The sequence below is a fragment of the Petromyzon marinus genome, chromosome 59 (assembly GCF_048934315.1).
Source record: "Petromyzon marinus isolate PM22_M1 ecotype Great Lakes invasive population chromosome 59, UKy_Petmar_22M1.pri1.0, whole genome shotgun sequence".
Classification (NCBI taxonomy): Eukaryota; Metazoa; Chordata; class Hyperoartia; order Petromyzontiformes; family Petromyzontidae; genus Petromyzon; species Petromyzon marinus.
In genome coordinates this window covers 8,351,125-8,375,994 of record NC_133725.1, presented here as the reverse complement: position 1 = coordinate 8,375,994, position 24,870 = coordinate 8,351,125, and the positions used below count along the sequence as shown (strand labels likewise).

General features: G+C 59.0%; 1 protein-coding gene across 1 annotated transcript in view; it reads left to right on the top strand.

Annotated features, from left to right (window-relative positions):
* Positions 1-24,870, top strand: part of LOC116955437 (ral guanine nucleotide dissociation stimulator-like 1) — a 62,807-nt gene that overhangs the window by 16,991 nt on the left and 20,946 nt on the right. Inside the window, exons 3-11 of the mRNA XM_076052949.1 lie at positions 4,668-4,781; positions 6,155-6,366; positions 8,271-8,351; positions 9,689-9,906; positions 12,472-12,575; positions 14,074-14,295; positions 15,043-15,146; positions 21,612-21,786; positions 24,659-24,847. Of these exons, the coding sequence (XP_075909064.1) occupies positions 4,668-4,781; positions 6,155-6,366; positions 8,271-8,351; positions 9,689-9,906; positions 12,472-12,575; positions 14,074-14,295; positions 15,043-15,146; positions 21,612-21,786; positions 24,659-24,847 (1,419 nt within the window). The remainder of the gene's footprint in view (positions 1-4,667; positions 4,782-6,154; positions 6,367-8,270; positions 8,352-9,688; positions 9,907-12,471; positions 12,576-14,073; positions 14,296-15,042; positions 15,147-21,611; positions 21,787-24,658; positions 24,848-24,870) is intronic.

The window sequence follows — 24,870 nt, the reverse complement described above, 5'->3', positions numbered from 1 at the left end:
GGAGAGCTTCTTTAAAAAAGGGGGGAAAGACCCAATGATGAACCCGCCCTCCCCCCCCTCCCCCCCCCCCCCCCCCCGGTCCGTGAATAAAAAATTGTCTTCCACGAAACCGGTCCCTGTTGCCAGAAAGGTTGGGGACCGCTGCTTCTTGTGGGTTCTACGGCGTTCTCTCTGCGACCCGCTCGTTCCGCTCGTTCCGCTCCGCCGCCGCCGCCGGGAGAGACGCTTCGCGAACCCCAATTCGTCTTCGGCTAAAAGCCACGAGCGCAGTGCCCGACGGGGAAGCTCCGTGGCGCGTTTGAGGGGGAATGTCTGCGGGAGCATCGGCTCTCCTGTCGCGCTTTGGGTTTTAGTGTCCACGCCGCTTTGGAGGGGTCACCGCTTGCGCCAAACCGAGCCGCTGCCAGGGGGCAGAGGGCAGCGATGGGGGCGGGCGGGCGCGCGGGCGCGGGCGGACGTCCACGCGCGTGCGTGCGGCAATCGGCGGGAGTGTGGGTCATCGGCGGAGGCGTCGCCGCTCGTCATTTTGCGGCGCGTGAACAGAGACAGCGATGGAGCCGCGTGGCCTTCGACGGGACCGTGGTTGCCCTTCGGTTGCAAGCGCGGTTGAAGGCTGGCGCGGCGCACGAGGGAGCCGTCACCCCCGCCCGCGTCTCTCCCCGGTGCCGGTGTTTACACAACTGCAGCTGGCACGCACGTGTGAAGGCTGAGCCGACCTTTAGGGGAAGGCCCCAGGACCGGTTCAATTGTTCGCCGCTGTTACCGGCCGTGAGCGGGAAGTGAACTCGGGCGAAGCGCGCTAACCGTGACACTACCGCATACACGCACACAAAAGAGCCCCCCGTGTAGCCTGTAACAGACTGTGGGTGCGAGTGCTGTTAGCGAGCACCTATAAAGGCCGGCACGGCACGCGATGAGGGGGTGGGTGGCAAGCACCACGCCCGACCGCCTTTGTCTCCCCAGTGACGATGTTTACACACCGCACCAGGTACTCATTTGAGGCTGAGTCGACGTAGGGGAGGCCCGGGACCGGTTCAGACAATCGTCACTGGTGTTGGCCGTGAGCGGGAATCAAACCCGTGTCGCCGGGTTCGTAGCGCAGCGTAGCGCTAACACAACTGCACTACCGCTCCCCACACACGCACGCTCCCTGGGAGTGTGTAAATCGTTAGTAGGGCGGGCAGGGAGCCCCCTGGAAATGTCTCCGCATGGCCCCCAAATAGGCCAGCACCATCAGTACTGTGCAAATGTGCTCGTACATTTGCACAGTACGATATACTATCCTCTGTCCCTCGGGATTGGGGTGGGGGGGGAAAAGCAATTTTAGACATCCCATCAGCCGCGACATCCCGTCTGGGAGCGGCGTTTCGTCCAACGCAAGGCAAATAACTCTGCGGAGCGACGGTGAAGGGTCCGGTCGTCGTTCATCATTAGTGCGGTACACTGTGTACCGCACATTGCACTGTATCTGTTACGAGTGCTGTGCCCCGCTGTACAGTGCAGTGCTTTTGCCCTCGGTTGCCACGGGGACACACGGCGCGGACTTTTGCCAAAAGTGACAGAAAGCAGTGGCCGGTTTTTCCACGCCAGATAAGCATCGTCGCCTTGTTTTCAAGCGAGCGAAGTAAAAATGCCCAGCCACCCCTCGAGTGATTTTAATTTATTTAGCCAACTTTTTTTTGTTGTTGCCCGTTTTGAAAGGCGGCGACGGGGTTTTGCCGCGCGCCTTCGAAGGTAAAAACCGAGCGAGCACGCGGGGATTCCTCCCCCGGCGGAGGGGGTCCGCGAAGTTCATTGGCGGAGCGTCGTAGCCGCGAGACCAGGGGATCCCGTCAAGGGGTTTGGGCGTTGCCGAGGGAGGAGGGGGGGGGGGGAGGTGTTTTTAGCGGCCACCGGATTGTGACAGACCCCATCTCTGATGCGGCAGGGGACTCCAGAAAATATTACGACAAAGATCACCCCTCGCCCCCCCCCCCCCCCCCGTATAGCCTGAATGGACAAGTGCTGTTCAGCGAGCTGCACCTACGAAGGCCGAGCAGCACCTGCGAAGGCTGCCCTTGTCTCCAGACAACAACAACAACAACCGCCATTCGCCACTAAGTAGCGGTGACATCACCACGACGCTTGTGCCAGGCCATGTGCACCTTGAGGCCACGTGAAGTGTCGAACGCCCGCTGGCAGGAGGTCACGGGGCAGACCCAGCAGGTGCCACGGGTCGACTGACTGAGACGACTGACATAGACACACACACACAGACACACCACCAGATCAGTATCCTTGTCATCATGAACAAGCAGACAATACTCCGCACCTCCTTCCCATATCTGTACGGTGCCTCCCAAGTCACACATATAATACAAAGTCTATATTGTTTACACATCCCATCAGCAACATGGCCTTCCCTTCAACTGGGAGTGCATCATGTTCTGCAGTGTTGGTTCAACGCGACGAAAATTCTTGAGAGCGGTTTCGACATTCTTAATTCTTATTAGCGGACACGGGCTTGCTTGGAGCAATGCTTGTGAACTGCCAGATGTTGTGGAGGCATGGACCCCACCCCCTCTCTTCTTAAATGTGGGTTCTCAGTTTTTTTTTTATTGGCAGCGTAAGTCCGCTAAGTCTTTTGTTTCCACAATACGTCCACACGGGACTGGAAGTCCTGCGGGGTAAAGGTCACCGCGTTGCACAATCTAGAGGGCATCTGCTCGATTCTATCTCTCGGTGCCACCGCGGTTGAAACAATGGGGCGGGGGGGGCGAGTTTTTGAACTCATCAGCCCCCCCCCTCCCCCCCCGCGCAGAGGCCACGAGAGCCGAACGGACGACTTGGTGTGAGGGAGGTGACGGGAACGACTCGGTGTGGAGGAGGTGACGAGAGGTGAACGGACGACTCGGTGTGGGGGAGGTGACGGGAGCCAAGTGGACGACTCGGTGTGAGGGAGGTGACTGGAGCCAACTGGACGACTCGGTGTGAGGGAGGTGACTGGAGCTGAATGGACGACTCGGTGTGGGGGAGGTGACGGGAGCCAAGTGGACGACTCGGTGTGAGGGAGGTGACTGTAGCTGAACGGACGACTCGGTGTGGGGGAGGTGACTGGAGCTGAACGGACGACTCGGTGTGGGGGAGGTGACTGGAGCTGAACTGACGACTCGGTGTGGGGGAGGTGACTGGAGCTGAATGGACGACTCGGTGTGGGGGAGGTGACTGGAGCTGAACGGACGACTCGGTGTGAGGGAGCCGAACGGACGACTCGGTGTGAGGGAGGTGACGGGAGCCAAGTGGACGACTCGGTGTGAGGGAGGTGACGAGGCCATTTCCTCCCCCGACGCTTCCTTCCCATGCCTCTCCCCCCCCCCCGCTCGACACAAACGGCCCGCCCTTCCCTCCCCTTCCTTCCCCTCCGCTCCCGCTCGGTTTCCGCGAGGCTCCTGCGTCTGCTGGAGTCGGAGGATAGAACCCCCTCCCCCTCGCGATGTCGCCGGGAGGCTCGCCGGCCGCCCACGGGAGGCAAAGCGCCTCGCCGCCGCCGCCGCCGGCCAACTCTTGTTCCGAGCATGCGCACGCTTCTCTCGGAGCAGAGACGTCGACCTCTCGCGCACCTACGCCCGCCCCCGTTGCCCCCGTGAATTGCATCGCTCACAATCGCCGGGGAACCACGGAACCGGAAAAGCAGCCAGCCAGGCGGTGAGGGCGCCCGCGGCAACCAACGGTTGCCCGAGATCTGCGGTCCCCCATGTCAGGACGCTTTGTCAATACCGCTTGACGAGTTGCTTACAGGCGTGGGAGGAAACCGGAGCATCTTGAGGGGGATGCATCTTGTACGGCAGTGCCAGCTCATGTTAGTCCGCGCTTTTGCTGCATCGCCTTCTATTGAGCCAGGGTACGGCTCTTGCTGGATGCCCACGGGAGGGGAGTGTCACGACATCTCCGCCAGTGATCTGCTGCCTCCGCAGCTCTGAATTAGAGAGGGGGACTCCCCGACTCACGAACGAGTTCGGTTCCAAAGGTTACCCCTCGTAAGTCGATTTGTTCGTAAATATACTCCTGTGAGTTCCAAACATGTTGTACGGCATGTACACTAAACACGGGGGATGGCTTTAATCGTTGTATAATCTCATGCAGACGCCGCTGGTTCTTAACGTTCTGCAGAAGCAGATGCCGCTGGTTCTTCGCGTTCTGCAGTTGTACAGAGGTGTGCGTATTAACCGCACGATGCCACTCCTGCTACGACTCATTGCCGCCTGCTTCACAGTTCGACGTTATAGATCCGGTGGCGTCTTCCGCGAGAGGAGGCTATCGCGTGCCGGGCTCACGGGCAAAATTTTGGCAAAATTCAAAAGAATTGCACCGCAAATTACTCGCTTGGGATCGCACGTGGCAACAATCATCGCCGCCCCTACCCGCGCCCCCACCCCCTACCGGTAGACTTGTGCCTGCTTGCAAGGCCAGTTGCCGTGTGTCGCACAGGTACGGCCGCTACCGGGGGCTGCTGGGAGGGCGTTGTTGTGGTTGATGTTGTTGTTGTTGTGGTTGATGTTGTTGTTGTGGTTGATGATGTTGTTGTGGTTGATGTTGTTGATGTTGTGGTTGATGTTGTAGTTGATGTTGTTGTTGTGGTTGATGTTGTTGTTGTGGTTGATGTTGTGGTGGTGGTGGTTGTGGCGCAGGCTGGGGAGGTGACGGAGTGGGGAGAGGAGAGGGAAGAGGGAGCCATCTACACCGTCTGTCTCCGCCGGGTCCACATCACACAGGGCCTGAGCAAGGGGGCACGCTGGCTCGGGGTGAGGGGCCTGAGCAAGGGGACCATCACCGGGGACCATCACCGGGGCCATCACCGGGGACCATCACCGGGGACCATCACCGGGGACCATCACTGGCGATCATTACTGGAGACTATCACCGGAGACCATCACCGGGGACCATCACCGGGGACCATCACCGGGGACCTTCACCGGGGACCATCACCGGGGCCATCACCGGGGCCATCACCGGGGACTATCACCGGGGACCATCACCGGGGACCATCACCGGGGACCATCACTGGCGATCATTACTGGAGACTATCACCGGAGACCATCACTGGGGACCATCACCGGGGACCATCACCGGGGACCATCACCGGGGATCATCACCGGGGACCATCACCGGGGATCATCACCGGGGACCTTCACCGGGGACCATCACCGGGGACCATCACCGGGGATCACCACCGGGGACCATCACCGGGGATCATCACCAGGGACCATCACCGGGGACCATCACCGGGGCCATCACCGGGGCCATCACCGGGGACTATCACCGGGGACCATCACCGGGGACCATCACCGGGGACCATCACCGGGGACCATCACTGGCGATCATTACTGGAGACTATCACCGGAGACCATCACCGGGGACCATCACCGGGGACCATCACCGGGGACCATCACCGGGGATCACCACCGGGGACCATCACCGGGGATCATCACCGGGGACCATCACCGGGGATCATTACTGGAGACTATCACCAGGGACCATCACCGGGGACCATCACCGGGGACCATCACCGGGGACCATCACCGGGGACCTTCACCGGGGACCATCACCGGGGACCATCACCGGGGATCACCACCGGGGACCATCACCGGGGACCATCACCGGGGACCATCACCGGGGACATGACACGCCATACCACACAGAACATCACGTGACATGGACAACATCACAGAGTACGAGTGTGTATCTGTGACTAGTGTCTGTTTGTGTCCGCGCGTCCACGTGTCCGTGCGTCCGGTTGTCTGACCGTGCGTCCGGCTGCCTGACCGTGCGTCTGGTTGTCTGACCGTGCGTCCGGTTGTCTGACCGTGCGTCTGATTGTCTGACCGTGTGTCTGATTGTCTGACCGTGCGTCTGATTGTCTGACCGTGCGTCCGATTGTCTAACCGTGCGTCCGATTGTCTGATCGTGCGTCTGGTTGTCTGACCGTGCGTCTGGTTGTCTGACCGTGCGTCCGGTTGTCTGACCGTGCGTCCGGTTGCCTGACCGTGCATCCGATTGTCTGACCGTGCGTCCGATAGTCTGACCGTGCGTCTGATTGTCTGACCGTGTGTCTGATTGTCTGACCGTGTGTCTGATTGTCTGACCGTGCGTCCGATGGCCCGCCCGCCCGCCCCAGGCGGTTGAGAGCGGCGAGGAGGGCGGCGGCTTCGTGGAGAGTCGCTCGGACACGCACCGAGCGCGCGTCCTGCGCGCCGCCACGCTCGAGCGCCTGGTGGAGCACCTGCTGGCGTCGCGGCGCCTGCACGACTCCTCCTTTGTCACCGTCTTCCTCGCCACCTTCCGCACCTTCGCCACGCCGCTCCGCGTCCTGCAGATGCTGCTCGACAGGTGCCCTCCCCCGCCCCCCTTAGCCGCGGCTCGTCGCGGTTCGAACCCCGGGGGCCGCCCCGGTTATATTGCGAACGTGGCATACGCCGGCGATGTCACCGTCTGTCGCTTTGCGGGAGGACGTGAGGTGACCTCCCCACCCCCGCCGCCGACATTCTCCCGAGAGCGTGATGCGCTCCCCGAAGAAGGAAGGGGCCGTGTGGCTATTGGGATGTGTTAAAGAATGTAGACTTTGTGTTGATTTTTTTTTTACTTGGGAGGTACAGGTATGGGAAGGAGGCGCATGGTATTGTCTGCTTGTTTATGACAAGCAACTTGTCTGGTGGTGTGTGTGTCTCTGTGTGTGTGTACACGTGTGTGTGTGTGTACACGTGTGTGTGTGTGTACACGTGTGTGTGTGTGTACACGTGTGTGTGTGTGTGTACACGTGAGTGTGTGTGTGTACACGTGAGTGTGTGTGTGTACACGTGTGTGTGTGTGTACACGTGAGTGTGTGTGTGTGTGTACACGTGTGTGTGTGTGTACACGTGTGTGTGTGGTTAGCGCGCTGCGCTATGAACCTGGCGACCCGGGTTCGATTCCCGCTCACGGCCAACACCAGTGACGATTATCTGAACCGGTCCCGGGCCTCCCCTAGGTCGACTCAGCCTCAAATGAGTACCTGGTGCGGTGTGTAAACATCGCCACTAGGGAGACAAAGGCGGTCGGGCGTGGTGCTGGCCACCCACCCCCTCGTGTACCGTTCCGGCCTTCATAGGTGCTCGCTAACAGCACTTGCCCCCTACAGTCTGTTAAGGCTATATGGGGGATCTTTGTCTTTGTGTGTGTGTGTACACGTGTGTGTGTGTGTACGTGTGTGTGTGTGTACACGTGTGTGTGTACACGTGTGTGTGTGTGTGTACACGTGTGTGTGTGTGTGTACACGTGTGTGTGTGTACACGTGTGTGTGTCTGTGTGTGTACACGTGTGTGTGTGTGTACACGTGTGTGTGTGTACACGTGTGTGTGTGTGTACACGTGTGTGTGTGTACACGTGTGTGTGTGTGTACACGTGTGTGTGTGTGTACACGTGTGTGTGTACACGTGTGTGTGTGTACACGTGTGTGTGTACACGTGTGTGTGTGTACACGTGTGTGTGTGTACACGTGTGTGTGTGTACACGTGTGTGTCTGTGTGTGTACACGTGTGTGTCTGTGTGTGTACACGTGTGTGTGTACACGTGTGTGTGCACACGTGTGTGTGCACACGTGTGTGTGCACACGTGTGTGTGTACACGTGTGTGTGTGTATGTACATGTGTGTGGCGGTTAGCGCGCTGCGCTACAAACTCGGCGACCCGGGTTCGATTCCCGCTCACGGCCAACACCAGTGACGGTTATCTGAACCGGTCCTGGGCCTCCCCTAGGTCGACTCAACCGCAAATGAGTACCTGGTACGGTGTGTAAACATCGCCGCTCGGGAGACAAAGGCGGCCGGGCGTGGTGCTGGCCACCCACCCCCTTCATGTGCCATTCCGGCCTTCATAGGTGCTCGCTAACAGCAGTTGCCTCAACAGTCTTGTTACAGGCTGCACGGGGGGATTCTTAGTCTTTGTATCTATGTTATTGCCTGAGAGACAAAGGCGGCCGGGCGTGGTGCTGGCCACCCACCCCCTCGTGTGCCGTGCCGGCCTTCATCGGTGCCCGCCCGCTGGCAGCTGGCATGCCGCGCTCGCCGATGGCCATCAACACGAGCAGCATCCTCGTGTCGATGGCGACGACCTCTCTGGACCTCAAACTGAAGCGGCCACACTTGACGACATGAATCCGCGCCGTTGTCGTGCCATCGCGCGGGCGGGGTACTCCAGGTGCCACGCGAATGTGCCCGCCCGCCCGCCCGCCCGCCCGCTCGCCTCTGTGCCGCGCAGGTTCGCCACCCTGCAGGGCCTCGTGAGCGCCGAGGAGCTGGAGCAGAGCCAGGCCCAGGTCGCGACCGAGGAGCTCAACGGGTAAGGGGGCGCACGTGTGGCTCGCCTCGCGGCACCCCTCGCGTGTGCGGCCCGAGCAGGCGCTCGCGGTGATGGCCACGAGTCGTCGCCGTCGCAGCCGCAGCCGCAGCCACGGGGCTCGGAAGCGTCCGCTCGCAAAGGCAAAGATCTCCCCGCGTAGCCTTGAACAGACTGCGGGGGCAAGTGCTGTTGGCGAGCGGCACCTATGAAGGCCGGCGCGGCACACGAGGGGGTGGGTGGCCGGCACCACGCACGGCCGCCTTTGTCTTCCTTAGTGGCGATGTTTACTACACCACGTACCGGGTGCTCATTTTAGGCCGAGTCGCCCTACGGGAGGGCCAGGACCGGTTCAAATAATCGTCACCGGTGTTGGTGGCCGTGAGCGGGCCTCGAACTCGGGTCGCCGGGTTCGTAGCGCAGCGTAGCGCTGACCGCTACACCACCGCTCCCCACACACACAGATACACACACACACACATATACCCGCACACACACACATACCCGCACACATATACACACAAAAAGATCCCCCATATAGCCTTAACAGACTGTAGGGGCAAGTGCTGTTAGCGAGCACCTATGAAGGCCGGAACGGTACACGAGGGGGTGGGTGGCCAGCACCACGCCCGACCGCCTTTGTCTCCCTAGTGGCAATGTTTACACACCGCACCAGGTACTCATTTGAGGCTGAGTCGACCTAGGGGAGGCCTGTGACCGGTTCAGATAATCGTCACTGGTGTTGGCCGTGAGCGGGAATCGAACCCGGGTCGCCAGGTTCATAGCGCAGCGCGCTAACTGCTACACTATCGCTCCCCATATACACACACACACATACCCACACACACACACATATACACACATATACACACACACATATACCCGCACACACACACACATACCCGCACACATACACATATACACACATATACACACACACATACCCATACACACACACATACCCACACATACACATATACACACATATACACACACACACATACCCACACACACACATATACACACACACACATATACCCGCACACACACATATACCCGCACACGCACACACACACACACATACCCGCACACACACACACATACCCGCACACACACACACACACATATACGGTACCGTCTAATCGAATCCAACTCTGAAAGTGAAACCGGAACTTGTTGGTGCGACTGACTGTTGTGGTTGTACTACGGGCCGGGGCACAGCCAGTTGTTTGCTCGCACGTGGCGACGCGCGCAAATGCACAAGCGGCTAACCGGGGGGCGGTTGTATGGGTGGGTGGGCGGCGTTTTTTGTGGGGGGGGGGGCGTCTGCCGCTTCGCAGGTGCCTCTGCTCCATCCTGGGGGCCTGGCTGGACGGCTACGGCGAGGACTTCCGCGAGCCGCCCGACTTTGAGAGCCTGCGGCTGCTGCTGTCACACGCGGCGCACTCGCTGCCCGGCTCGGACGTGGAGCGGCGCGCCCACGCGCTCCTCGCTCAGCTGCAGCAGCAACAGCCGCAGCAGCAGCAACAGCAGCAGCAGCAGCCGGGCACTGCGTGGAGTGAGGACACCCCCCTCCCCACCTCTCCATCCCCCCCACTCCCCCACACCCCGCTTCGCTGTCACAGTGACGACGTCGCCATCGTCGTCGTCGTCGTCGCGGCCATTTCTCTCCGTCGCCTCGGTTTTGCCCGAATCGTTTTTCGTCCCTTTCCGTTGCTTCCAGCCAGAGGGGTGCCGCGTTGGCGAGGAGACGGTAAATTGCCTCGCCAGGCGTCCAGGAGGGTCGTGGCTTCGGCCCAGACCCTGACGCCTGTGTATCTGGAGCGTGCGGTGTATATCTCCCCGTGGTCCCCCCCCCCGCCACATTGAGAATCGACGTCACGCGTTCCCAGCATTTGGCCGCTACGCATTTTCGCGTGACGACGGTGAGGCCTCCGTGACGGCGATGTGACCCGTTGTTGGCCTCCGTGACGGCGATGTGACCCGTTGTTGGCCTCCGTGACGGCGATGGGAACGTTGTTGGCCTCCGTGACGGCGATGGGACCCGTGTTGGCCTCCGTGACAGTGACGGGACCCGTTGTTGGCCTCCTTGACGGCGACGGGACCCGTGTTGGCCTCCGTGACAGTGACGGGACCCGTGTTGGCCTCCGTGACGGCGATGCGACCCGTTGTTGGCCTCCGTGACGACGACGCGACTCGTGATGGCCTCCGTGACGGCGATGGGACCCGTTGTTGGCCTCCGTGACGGCGATGGGACCCGTGTTGGCCTCCGTGACAGTGACGGGACCCGTTGTTGGCCTCCTTGACGGCGACGGGACCCGTGTTGGCCTCCGTGACATTGACGGGACCCGTGTTGGCCTCCGTGACGGCGATGCGACCCGTTGTTGGCCTCCGTGACGGCGATGTGACCCGTTGTTGGCCTCCGTGACGGCGATGCGACCCGTTGTTGGCCTCCGTGACGGTGATGTGACCCGTTGTTGGCCTCCGTGACGGCGATGTGACCCGTTGTTGGCCTCCGTGACGGCGATGTGACCCGTTGTTGACCTCCGTGACGGCGATGTGACCCGTTGTTGACCTCCGTGACGACGATGTGACCCGTTGTTGGCCTCCGTGACGACGATGTGACCCGTTGTTGGCCTCCGTGACGGCGATGGGAACGTTGTTGGCCTCCGTGACGGCGATGGGACCGTTGTTGACCTCCGTGACGGCGATGGGAACGTTGTTGGCCTCCGTGACGGCGATGGGAACGTTGTTGGCCTCCGTGACGGCGATGGGAACGTTGTTGGCCTCCGTGACGGCGATGTGACCCGTTGTTGGCCTCCGTGACGGCGATGTGACCCGTTATTGGCCTCCGTGACGGCGATGTGACCCGTTGTTGGCCTCCGTGACGGCGATGGGACCCGTTGATGGCCTCCGTGACGGCGATGTGACCCGTTGATGGCCTCCGTGACGGCGATGTGACCCGTTGTTGGCCTCCGTGACGGTGACGGGACCCGTTGTTGGCCTCCGTGACGGCAATGTGACCCGTTGTTGGCCTCCGTGACGGCGATGGGAACGTTGTTGGCCTCCGTGACGGCGATGGGACCGTTGTTGACCTCCGTGACGGCGATGGGAACGTTGTTGGCCTCCGTGACGGCGATGGGAACGTTGTTGGCCTCCGTGACGGCGATGGGAACGTTGTTGGCCTCCGTGACGGCGATGTGACCCGTTGTTGGCCTCCGTGACGGCGATGTGACCCGTTGTTGGCCTCCGTGACGGCGATGGGACCCGTTGATGGCCTCCGTGACGGCGATGTGACCCGTTGATGGCCTCCGTGACGGCGATGTGACCCGTTGTTGGCCTCCGTGACGGTGACGGGACCCGTTGTTGGCCTCCGTGACGGCGATGTGACCCGTTGTTGGCCTCCGTGACGGCGATGTGACCCGTTGTTGGCCTCCGTGACGGCGATGTGACCCGTTGTTGGCCTCCGTGACGGCGATGGGACCCGTTGATGGCCTCCGTGACGGCGATGTGACCCGTTGATGGCCTCCGTGACGGCGATGTGACCCGTTGTTGGCCTCCGTGACGGTGACGGGACCCGTTGTTGGCCTCCGTGACGGCGATGTGACCCGTTGTTGGCCTCCGTGACGGCGATGTGACCCGTTGTTGGCCTCCGTGACGGCGATGGGACCCGTTGATGGCCTCCGTGACGGCGATGTGACCCGTTGATGGCCTCCGTGACGGCGATGTGACCCGTTGTTGGCCTCCGTGACGACGATGTGACCCGTTGTTGGCCTCCGTGACGGCGATGTGACCCGTTGTTGGCCTCCGTGACGACGATGTGACCCGTTGTTGGCCTCCGTGACGGCGATGTGACCCGTTGATGGCCTCCGTGACGGCGATGTGACCCGTTGTTGGCCTCCGTGACGGTGACGGGACCCGTTGTTGGCCTCCGTGACGACGATGTGACCCGTTGTTGGCCTCCGTGACGGCGATGTGACCCGTTGTTGGCCTCCGTGACGGCGATGTGACCCGTTGTTGGCCTCCGTGACGACGATGTGACCCGTTGTTGGCCTCCGTGACGGCGATGTGACCCGTTGTTGGCCTCCGTGACGACGATGTGACCCGTTGTTGGCCTCCGCAGGGAGCTCCGGAGCCGTGGGTCCGTGGCCCGCGGGGGAGACGCGCCCGGACTTCCTGTCGTTCCCCGCCGACTTGGTCGCGTTGCAGCTCACCTTCATGGACGCCGTGAGTCACGCCGGCCATGGCGGGGGTTGGTGGGGGTTGGTGGGGGGTGGTGGTGGTGGGTGGGGGTGGTGGGTGGGGGGGTTCGGGTAAGAGACAGAGCCCACTGAGGAAGAGGCAATGGGAGGCCTCATCAGGAAGGGGGCGGGCGGGGGGGGCTAATCAGGAAGGAGTGGGGCCTAAATAGGAAGGGGCGGGGCCTAATCAGGAAGGGGCGGGGGGCTAATCAGGAAGGAGTGGGGCCTAAATAGGAAGGGGCGGGGCCTAATCAGGAAGGGGGCGGGGGGCTAATCAGGAAGGGGGCGGGGGGCTAATCAGGAAGGGGCGGGGGGCTAATCAGGAAGGAGTGGGGCCTAAATAGGAAGGGGCGGGGCCTAATCAGGAAGGGGGCGGGGGCCTAATCAGGAAGGGGGCGGGGGGCTAATCAGGAAGGGGCGGGGGGCTAATCAGGAAGGAGTGGGGCCTAAATAGGAAGGGGCGGGGCCTAATCAGGAAGGGGGCGGGGGGCTAATCAGGAAGGGGCATGGGGGGGGTAATCAGGAAGGGGTGTGTCTAAACAGCAATGGGTGGGGCCGAATCAGCAAGGGGCGGGGCCTAATCAGGAAGGGGTGGGGCCTAAGGAGTGTGGAGAGTGCCTGCAATGGAGGCTGAACTTCCCTGTTGAGTTAAGGTAACAGAAGCAAAGAATCAAACACGTACAGCAGCAGCAGCTGCAGAAGCAGCAGGCAGCAGCAGGTAGCAGCAGCAGGCAGCAGCAGGCAGCTGCAGCAGGCAGCAGCAGACAGCAGCAGCAGCAGGCAGCAGCAGCAGCAGGCAGCAGCAGGCAGCAGCAGACAGCAGCAGCAGGCAGCAACAACAGCAGCAGCAGCAGGCAGAAGCAGCAGGCAGCAGACAGCAGCAGCAGCAGGTAGCAGCAGGCAGCAGCAGGCATCAGCAGCAGGCAGCGGCAGACAGCAGCAGCAGCAGGTAGCAGCAGCAGAAGCAGCAGCAGGCAGCAGCAGGCAGCAGCAGGCAGCAGCAGCAGCAGCAGGCAGCAACAACAGCAGCAGCAGCCAGCAGCAGGCAGCAGGCAGCAGCAGCAGAAGCAGCAGCAGGCAGAAGCAGGCAGCCAGCAGCAGCAGCAGCAGACAGCAGCAGCAGCAGCAGGCAGCAACAACAGCAGCAGCAGCCAGCAGCAGGCAGCAGCAGCAGCAGCAGGTAGCAGCAGGCAGCAGCAGCAGGCAGCAGCAGGCAGCAGCAGCAGGCAGCTGCAGCAGGCAGCTGCAGCAGCAGCAGGCAGCAGCAGCAGCAGCAGGCAGCAGTCAGCAGCAGGCAGCAGCAGCAGCAGTCAGCAGCAGGCAGCAGGCAGCAACAACAGCAGCAGCAGGCGGCAGCAGTGTAGCTTTCGTGCCGCAGTACGCAGCCGTAGGCCGACGGGCAAACGTTAGAAGTCCCTGGTGAGCTTGACCGTCGTGAGGAACCGGCGTCACTGCCGGCGTCTCCGCCGCCGCCGTCTCCCCAGGAGCTCTTCAAGCGCGTGGTGCCGCACGACTGCCTGGGCAGCGTCTGGTCACGCCGGGACCTCTGCGGCGGCGGCGGCGGCGGCCGCTCGGGGTCAGTGAGAGCCACCGTGCGGCAGTTCAACGCCGTGGCGGGGTGCGTGGTGTCCACCGTGCTGGACGGCGCCCTCGCTCGACCCGCTCACAGGGCCAGGGTCATCCAGCGCTGGGTGACCGTCGCGCAGGTGAGCCAGCCCCCCCCCCCCGTGAGCCCCCCCACGAGCCCCCCCGCGGGCCCCCTGCGGCCCCCCCCGCGAGCCCCCCAGAGACCCGCGAGTTTGTTTCCCGCTCGCGGCCACCCAACACCCGCGACGATCGTCTGAACGGGTCCTGGGCCTCCCCCAGGTCGACTCGGCCTCCAACGAGTACCCTGGTGCGGTGTGTAGTAAACGTCGCCACTGGGGAGACAAAGGCGGCCGGGCGTGGTGCCGGCCACTCACCCCCTCCGTGCGCTCTCGCGACGGCGCTGGTCCCCGACAGTCCGTTAAGGCTGTACGAGAGGTCTTTGTCTCGTGGAAGAGTAGGCCAAAAATACCCTTTTGGATAGAGGGGGGGTCTCTTGAACGCGCTAGAGTGGAGGGGAGACCCTTCCACCAGCAGTGGCACGGGCAAAGAGATTGCAGGGCTGTGACTTTACGCTGTTTCACATGGCCTCCTAAGCAACCCAGGCACCTTGTTAAGATTTGACAACAACAATAATAACAATAATAATGATGATTTACTTCATTATCCAGGGGAGGAGCTGCACTGGATCGTTTTCAGGCGGGTCAAGCTACTGCTGCTGATGCTTTGGGGCTTTTAATCTGTACGATGTTTTCAGGAAACCAGAGCACCTGGAGACCATTACCATATTAAACCATTAACCTACCCCCCTCTCTCCCCCTCCCCCTCCCCCCTCTCTCCCTCTCCACTCCCCCCCTCCCCTCGTGCAGGAATGCCGCCTGCTAAAGAACTTCTCGTCGCTGCGTGCGGTCGTCTCTGCGCTGCAGTCCAACCCCATCTACAGGCTCAAGCGCACCTGGGCTGTGGTGGCGAGGTGTGTGTTGTCGATGTGTGTGTGTGCGTGTCCGTGTGTGTGTGTGTGCGTGTGTGTCCGTGTGTGTGTGTCGGGGGTGTGTGTGTGTGTGTGCGTGTGTGTCCGTGTGTGTGTGTGCGTGTGTGTCCATGTGTGTGTGTCGGGGGTGTGTGTGTGTGTGCGTGTGTGTGTGCGTGTGTGTCCGTCTGTGTGTGTGTCGGGGGTGTGTGTGTGTGTGTGTGCGTGTGTCCCCGTGTGTGTGTGCGCGTGTGTGTCCGTGTGTGTGTGTCGGGGGTGTGTGTGTGTGTGTGCGTGTGTGCGTGTGTGTCCGTCTGTGTGTGTGCGTGTGCGCCCGTATGTGTGTGTGCGTGTTTGTCCATGTGTGTGTGTGCGTGTGTGTCCGTGTGTGTGTGTGTGTGCGTGTGTGTCCGTGTGCGTGTGTGTCCGTGTGTGTGTGTGCGTGTGTGTCCGTGTGTGTGTGTCGGGGGTGTGTGTGTGCGTGTGTGTGTGTGTGCGTGTGTGTCCGTCTGTGTGTGTGCGTGTGCGCCCGTATGTGTGTGTGCGTGTTTGTCCATGTGTGTGTGTGCGTGTTTGTCCGTGTGTGTGCGTGTGTGTCCGTGTGTGCGCCTGCCATTCTTCCACTCCGGTGGTGGGTGTACACCCAGGACCCCATTCCAACCTAAAGTGGCCTGGTCTCAGTTATCTGATGAAAGTTGCAAGCGAGAATTTCATCATCGCTTGCGGCTGGGATTGGCATCGTCCCCGACTCCTCCTGATGTCGAGGGTAAATGGGCGAGGTTTAGGACTGTGACTCATGCAGCTGCAATGGCTGCTTTGGGTACGCGGTCCAGACCTCCCCAGAGACCCTGGCTGACAGAGGAGGTGTTCAGGATGGTTGAGAAAAAGCGACAGGCCCACTGTCATCGGCTACAGAATCCCACGTCAGAGAATGAGGAGGCTTACCGCAGCCTTCGCTCGGAGGTTCGGAGAGCCGTGAGGCGCTGCAAGGATGGGTGGTGGTCGCGGGTTGCTGAGGAGATGGAGTCTGCCTCAGTGGCCCATGATCACAAATCTCTATTTAACTCCATCAAAAAGTAATCTGCAGCGCCACACCTATTACCATCATTAGGGGAAAAAATGGTGACCTAATCTCCGACCCCCAGGAACAGGTTTGCAGATTTGCTGAGCATTTCTGTGAGGTCCTGGGGGAGGGAAAATCCCTCAGCCAGGAAAACATCGTGGCACAAAGTGAGGATGACCCTGCTGAGGCTGCGGTGCCTCAAATATTGGAAGAAGTCACCCCCTGTGAGTGGCTGGCTGAGGTGCCATCTGTTGAGGAAGTACTGAAGGCGATCCGGAGTCTGAGACCAGGAAAGGCAGCGGGCAGAGATGATCTCCCAAGCGAAATGCTGAGGGAGGGCGGCGTTTGTGCACAGACTGCCCTATATGACATCATAACAACAGTCTGGACCACTGGACAGGTTCCGCAGGATTGGAAGGATGCCCTGGTGGTCCCCCTTTTTAAGAAGGGGGACCGCACAGACTGTAACAACTACAGGGGCATCTCACTCCTCAGTGTGCCGGGAAAGGTCCTGGCAAGGATTATTCAGCATCGCCTTGCCAGGCACGCTGATGTGAGGCTTGCGGAGCCCCAATGCGGTTTCAGGAAAGGGCGGTCCTGCACAGATGCCGTATTTTCTGTCCGTTTGCTACAGCAGAGGTGTAAGGAATTCCAACAAGACCTACATCTCTGCTTTATTGACCTGGTGAAGGCCTATGATACCATCAGTAGGCCTGGGCTCTGGGTCGTTCTTCGTGCTTTTGGAGTACCTGACCCTCTGCTCACGATCATTAAGGACCTTCATGATGGTGAGCGGGCCCGGGTAAAACTACGTGGCCGGGAGTCAGAGCCATTCCCAGTTAACCTTGGGGTGCGACAGGGATGTCCTCTGGCTCCCACATTATTTAACATCTATTTTGACCACGTAGTTCGTGAAGCCTTCAATAGCTGTACCGGGGGAATCTCCATATGGTACAGATATAATGGGAGGCTGATCGACGCCCGGGTGCGGTCAAGGGATGGCTCCCTATTGCTCAACCACATTATGTATGCTGATGATTTGGTAATAGCTGCACATTCGGAGGAGGAGTTGGAGACGCTGCTGCTGAGAGTGGAGCGTGCCACTAAGAGGTGGGGCCTTACCATCAACCCCACCAAAACTAAGCACCTGCCTGGGTATTTTGTACCATCGGACACTCCACTCCCACAACTTCCAATCGGTGATGGGGCAGTTGTGGAGAGAGTGGAGAGTTTCCCATAGCTGGGCAGTGTGCTTATGACTGGCTCCAGTTTAACAGCAGAGGTCTCACTCCGAATCAGTCGAGCGGCAATATCTTTTCATCGGTTGCGTAACGCTGTGTGGAAGCTACCTGGTCTGTCGCTCCGCACTAAGCTTCAGGTCTTCTCGGCCACAGTCATTCCCTCCCTTCTCTACGCTTGCGAAACGTGGACCCCCCTAATGGAACATCTTCGCCGGTTAGAAACATTTAGGCTAGCCTGCCTACGATCCATCCTGGGTTTAACCAGACTGGATTGTGCGAGGAGCTCAAAAATCCTTGAAAGATCTGGGCAAGGTCCCATCGGTGAGCTCCTCCGGCGGTGAAGGCTGCGATGGCTGGGCCATGTAGCCCGCATGCCCAGCCACCGCATGCCGAAACAGCTTTTGTTCGGCCGGATTGAGGGCGCTAAGCGGGCGCGGCACGGGCTAGAGAAGAGATGGAGTGATGTGGTACAGGAGGACGTGGAGCTGAGTGGACTTGCCGATGACTGGTACCAGCGGTGTCAAGATCGGCCTCTGTGGAGGAGGCTCGTGAAGGACGCTACTGGGCAGTTGGAGGTAGTCGCCCTCCAACAACAACGGAGGGTGGAGGAGCGACGCTCAGAACAACGAGCGGAGCGCCGGGTGGCTAAAGCACAGCAGGTTGGCACAGTAGGGGGGACAGGTGGTGCATCAGCCAGTGATCTCAGTCAGTCGACCCGTGGCACCTGGGTCTGCCCTGTGACCTCCTGCCAGCGGGCGTTCGACACTTCACGTGGCCTCAGGGTGCACATGGCCTGGCACAAGCGTCGTGGTGACGTCACCGCCACTTAGTGGCGAATGGCGGTTGTTGTTGTTGTTGCGTGTGTGTGCATGTGTGTCCATGTGTGTGTGTGTGCGTGTGTGCGCGTGTGTGTCGATGTGTGTGTGTGCATGTGTGTGTGTCGGGGTGTGTGTGTGTCCGTGTGTGGGCATGTGTGTGTCGATGTGTGTGTGTGCGTGTGCATGTTTGCGTGTGTGTGTGTCGGGGTGTGTGTGTGCGTGTCGATGTGTGTGTGCGTGTCTGTGGGTGCGTGCGTGTCGGGGGTGTGTGTGTGTGCGTGTGTGTGCATGTGTGTGTGTCGGGGTGTGCGTGTGCATGTTTGCATGTGTGTGTGTCGGGGTGTGTGTGTGTGCATGTCGGGGTGTGTGTGTGCGTGCGTGCGTGTCGGGGTGTGTGTGTGCGTGCGTGCGTGTCGGGTTGTGTGTGTGCGTGTCGGGGTGTGTGTGTGCGTGTCGGGGTGTGTGTGTGCGTGCGTGCGTGTCGGGGTGTGTGCGCGTGTGCGTCGGTGTGTGTGTGCGTGTGTGTGTGCGTCGGTGTGTGCGCGTGTGTGTGCGTGTGTGCGTGCGTGCCATCAACAACCGTAGGGGATTGTAAGCGGTTGCCGCGCTGCGCTACGAACCCCCTGCTACCCGAGTTCGATTCCCGCCCGCGACCAATAACAGTGCCGAATATCTGAACCAGTCCTCGGCCTCCGCTAGGTCGTCACAGATGTGCAGTCGGGGCACGGGGTCAGATCGTTACAACGACAAACAATACAAAAACATGGTATTGCTAAATTCAAGAAAGGTAAACACATACAAATAAATCAGAATCAGAATCAGAAATGGTTTTATTCGCCATGAAAGTTCACACCGACACAGAATTTACTTTGGCAGGATGGTGCATACATTCAACATATAGGAATCTAAAATCTTAAATAAGTTTTAAACAAGTCTTACTCTAATAATAAGGGTTAAAAGTCTAACTAACACCAAGGGGCTGAAGTATATAAAATTGAATAAATATGGAATATAAAATAGCTTTAAGATATAATTTAAAAATACAAATAGGTTAACATAGTTAATATCTTTTGATTTAAAGCTTTCGTGACTGCAGTAATTAATATTCTTAGTTCTTTCGGCAAAGTCACGCTAAAGGCAAACAACAAAATATATATAAAACAACACAAACTCTTACAACGCCTTGACCACAACACAAACACCCAATTCTACCAAAGCCCACCGAGGTGTTGACTTATTGTCAACACCTCGGTGATGGCTCAACAATGCCGCTTATCGTTTGGATATTTTATAGCAGCAAAATAATCTGGATAGTCTCGAGACTCTGGGTTCCCGTAGACTCGCATTAATACCCACCAAATCGCAGAGACCCACAGACTCACATGGAGACCTGTAGACCTATATACAGTGAGGGAAAGAAGTATTTGATCCCCTGTTGATTTTGTACGTTTGCCCACTGACAAAGAAATGATCAGTCTATAATTTTAATGGTAGGTTTATTTGAACAGTGAGAGACAGAATAACCACAAGAAAATCCAGAAAAACGCATGTCAAAAATGTTACAAGTTGATTTGCATTTTAATGAGGGAAATAAGTATTTGACCCCCTCTCAATCAGAAAGATTTCTGGCTCCCAGGTGTCTTTTATACAGGTAACGAGCTGAAATTAGGAGCACACTCTTAAAGGGAGTGCTCCTAATCTCAGCTTGTTACCTGTATAAAAGACACCTGTCCACAGAAGCAATCAATCAATCAATCAGATTTCAAACTCTCCACCATGGCCAAGACTAAAGAGCTCTCCAAGGATGTCAGGGACAAGATTGTAGACCTACACAAGGCTGGAATGGGCTACAAGACCATTGCCAAGCAGCTTGGTGAGAAGGTGACAACAGTTGGTGCGATTATTCGCAAATGGAAGAAACACAAAAGAACTGTCAATCTCCCTCGGCCTGGGGCTCCATGCAAGATCTCAACTCGTGGAGTTGCAATGATCATGAGAACGGTGAGGAATCAGCCCAGAACTACACGGGAGGATCTTGTCAATGATCTCAAGGCAGCTGGGACCATAGTCACCAAGAAAACAATTGGTAACACACTATGCCGTGAAGGACCGAAATCCTGCAGTACCCGCAAGGTCCCCCTGCTCAAGAAAGCACATATACATGCCCGTCTGAAGTTTGCCAATGAACATCTGAATGATTCAGAGGACAACTGGGTGAAAGTGTTGTGGCCAGATGAGGCCAAAATGGAGCTCTTTGGCATCAACTCAACTCGCCGTGTTTGGAGGAAGAGGAATGCTGCCTATGACCCCAAGAACACCATCCCCACCGTCAAACATGGAGGTGGAAACATTATGCTTTGGGGGTGTTTTTCTGCTAAGGGTACACGACAACTTCACCGCATCAAAGGGACGATGGACGGGGCCATGTACCGTCAAATATTGGGTGAGAACCTCCTTCCCTCAGCCAGGGCATTGAAAATGGGTCGTGGATGGATATTCCAGCATGACAATGACCCAAAACGGCCAAGGCAACAAAGGAGTCGCTCAAGAAGAAGCACATTAAGGTCCTGGAGTGGCTTAGCCAGTCTCCAGACCTTAATCCCATAGAAAATCTGTGGAGGGAGCTGAAGGTTCGAGTTGCCAAACGTCAGCCTCGAAACCTTAATGACTTGGAGAAGATCTGCAAAGAGGAGTGGGACAAAATCCCTCCTGAGATGTGTGCAAACCTGGTGGCCAACTACAAGAAACGTCTGACCTCTGTTATTGCCAACAAGGGTTTTGCCACCAAGTACTAAGTCATGTTTTGCAGAGGGGTCAAATACTTATTTCCCTCATTAAAATGCAAATCAATTTATAACATTTTTGACAAGCGTTTTTCTGGATTTTGTTGTTATTCTGTCTCTCACTGTTCAAATAAACCTACCCATTAAAATTATAGACTGATCATTTCTTTGTCAGTGGGCAAACGTACAAAATCAGCAGGGGATCAAATACTTTTTTCCCTCACTGTAGAGAGCCATGGGCTCACACAGATGCCCGCATTTTCACACAGGCACCCACAGACACAGCCCCATAGGCTCCCGTAGACTCGCATTGATACCCCCCGAATCGCAGAGACCCATAGACCCACGTGGAGACCTGTAGGCCTGTACAGAGGCCCATGGGCTCCCGTAGACTCGCATCGATGCCCACCGAATCGCAGAGACCCATAGACCCACGTAGAGACCTGTAGGCCTGTACAGAGGCCCATGGGCCCCCCCGTAGACTCGCGTGGGAGGAGCACGAGGGGTTTTGCGAGGACGGGCGTGACGCCGCGGGGGTGGTGTGGGCCTTCCCGCCGGCGCAGGGACACGAGCGCGCTGTTTGAGGAGCTCTCCGACATCTTCTCGGGAGACAACAACCACCTGAACAGCCGCGAGTTGCTCCTCAAGGAGGCGAGCTCCAAGTTCGCGACGCTCGACAGCCACATCAAGGACAACCACAAGAAGGTGCAGAAGCGCCTGCAGATGCAGAAGGACACGGTGAGCGCGGCGGGGGCGGGCGGGCGGGCGGGCGGGCGATGCCCTGCCGCAACTGGTGGCTCTTTCGCAGCGACGTTCTGTGTCGTCGTCCGTGAAGATGGCGGCCCTCCCCGTTGACGAGCGGCCACAGCCGGGCCTGCGGGTGGTAGCCGGTGCGGTGGGCCGGGTGACGAGCGGCCACAGACGGGCCTGCGGGTGGCAGCCGGTGCGGTGGGCTGGAGCTCGCTGCAAACAGAAGCCTCCGAGCTCGGCGGTCCTGCGCATATATTTATATATTCATACGGCCACATTTTCGGCTGCAGATAGCTATTTTGAGCTGGTGGTCTGGACAAGGCAGTGTCGTGCACACCTATGTGCCTTGTTTTGATCTGCGTGTGTGGCTGTGAGATGGTAACCACTTCGCCTGGTATGCAGGAGGCCGCGCGTTCGATCCTGACGCTGACGCCTGCTGTGTATTCGGAGTTTTCTCTCCTTTGTGGTCGCGTGGATTTTCCTCCGAGCCCCTCCGGTTTTTCCCTCCAACATTTAGAATCGGCATCGGCGCGTGGCGTTTTAGAGCTTTTGGCCGCTCTCAACTTCCACGTGATGGCGATGACGAATCGCTTCACTTGTGGTCAGGTCGCTTCCGAAAATGAGCTACACAGCCCGGCGAGCCTTCCCTGGTGGAAATAAAAACGTGTTCTAGTTTTGATAGTTTCCGGCCGGCGCTGGTTCGTCCGTCGCGACGGGTTTTGCTCTCCCTGTTCACCCACCTGATATCGTGGGCAAGGATTCGTATCGAAGTGCCCGTAGCACACGGCCACGGGGTTAACGCGAGGTCACGCTGAGGCCCATCTAAGCGACAGAACGGCGGCCAAAAGGACGTTCCCGGCAGGACGGCCAGCACAGACGGGGGACGGCCGGGTTTTTCGGGAGGGCCTTCATCCAGCAGCGGATAGGGTCACGGCCGTGCTGTCCTTGCGTGCAATGCCAGTGCGGTTGAGGAGCGGAGGTGCTGCGGCCGCCGCCGCCGCCGCTGCTGGTGGTCACGACGGGAGGGCTTCAGCAGAGGGAGTTTGTGCCGTGCCAATTTTCCCTCCTCCTCCTCCTGCTCCTGCTCCTCCTCCTCCTCCTCCTCACCCCTCCTCCCTCCTCCTCCTCCTCCCTCCTCCTCTTCCTCCTCCTCCTCCTCCTCCTCCTCCTCCCCTCCTCCTCCTCCTCCTCCTCCTCCTCCTCCTCCTCCTCCTCCTCCTCCTCCTCCTCCTCCTCCTCCCCTCCTCCTCCTCCTCCTCCTCCTCCTTCCTCTCCTTCCTCCTCCTCCTCCTCCTCCTCCTCCTCCTCCTCCTCCTCCTCCTCCTCCTCCTCCTCCTCCTCCTCCTCCTCCTCCTCCTCCTCCTCCTCCTCCTCCTCCTCCTCCTCCTCCTCCTCCTCCTCCTCCTCCTCCTCCTCCTCCTCCTCCTCCTCCTCCTCCTCCTCCTCCTCCTCCTCCTCCTCCTCCTCCTCCTCCTCCTCCTCCTCCTCCTCCTCCTCCTCCTCCTCCTCCTCCTCCTCCTCCTCCTCCTCCTCCTCCTCCCTCCTCCTCCTCCCTCCTCCTCCTCCTCCTCCTCCTCCTCCTCCTCCTCCTCCTCCTCCTCCTCCTCCTCCTCCTCCTCCTCCTCCTCCTCCTCCTCCTCCTCCTCCTCCTCCTCCTCCTCCTCCTCCTCCTCCTCCTCCTCCTCCTCCTCCTCCTCCTCCTCCTCCTCCTCCTCCTCCCTCCTCCTCCTCCTCCTCCTCCCTCCTCCTCCTCCTCCTCCTCCTCCTCCCCTCCTCCTCCTCCTCCTCCTCCTCCCTCCTCCTCCTCCTCCTCCTCCTCCTCCTCCTCCTCCTCCTCCTCCTCCTCCTCCTCCTCCTCCTCCTCCTCCTCCTCCTCCTCCTCCTCCTCCTCCTCCGTTGAAGGAGTCCACACGACCACAGCGGGTTTCACCGTGCGGTCCGTAGCTGTGGGTTGCATGGCCACAGTGGCACGCACATGAGATGCGTGCATCGGCCTGCTCACGGTCCAATGCCATTTCCACCGGTGGTGAGTGAATTAGTGAGTCAGTGGCCTGTTCCACCGGTGAGTGAGTGAATTAGTGAGTCAGTTGCTGGTTCCACCAGTGGTGAGTGAGTGAGTGAATTAGTGAGTCAGTTGCTGGTTCCACCGGTGAGTGAGTGAATTAGTGAGTCAGTTGCTGGTTCCACCAGTGGTGAGTGAGTGAGTGAGTGAATTAGTGAGTCAGTTGCTGGTTCCACCAGTGGTGAGTGAGTGAGTGAATTAGTGAGTCAGTTGCTGGTTCCACCAGTGGTGAGTGAGTGAGTGAGTGGAATTAGTGAGTCAGTTGCTGGTTCCACCAGTGGTGAGTGAGTGAGTGAATTAGTGAGTCAGTTGCTGGTTCCACCAGTGGTGAGTGAGTGAGTGAGTGAATTAGTGAGTCAGTTGCTGGTTCCACTGGTGAGTGAGTGAATTAGTGAGTCAGTTGCTGGTTCCACCAGTGGTGAGTGAGTGAGTGAGTGAATTAGTGAGTCAGTTGCTGGTTCCACCAGTGGTGAGTGAGTGAATTAGTGAGTCAGTTGCTGGTTCCACCGGTGAGTGAGTGAGTAAGTGAATTAGTGAGTCAGTTGCTGGCTCCACTGATGGTGAGTGAGTGAATTAGTGAGTCAGTGGCCTGTTCCACCAGTGAGTGAGTGAGTGAATTAGTGAGTCAGTTGCTGGTTCCACCGGTGGCTCCGTGGAGGAGAAGAAATGTCAAATCCAGGCGGAGGTGCGGTGACGTTTTGGTGTCGAATGAGGAGGCGTTTATTCTGGGCTTCCGCGTTGTTCCACTCTGTGCTGAACGTTGTTGTTGTTGTTGTCGTCGTTGTCGTCGTGTGGCAGGGCGCTGTGCAGGGAACTGTCCCTTACCTGGGCACATTCCTCACCGACCTCACCATGCTGGACACCGCCCTGCCTGACCACGTGCAGGTGAGGGGCATGCACTCACCCACACACTCACCCACACACTCACCCACACACTCACCCACACACTCACCCACACACTCACCCACACACTCACCCACACACTCCGCCCACACACCCTCGCCCACACA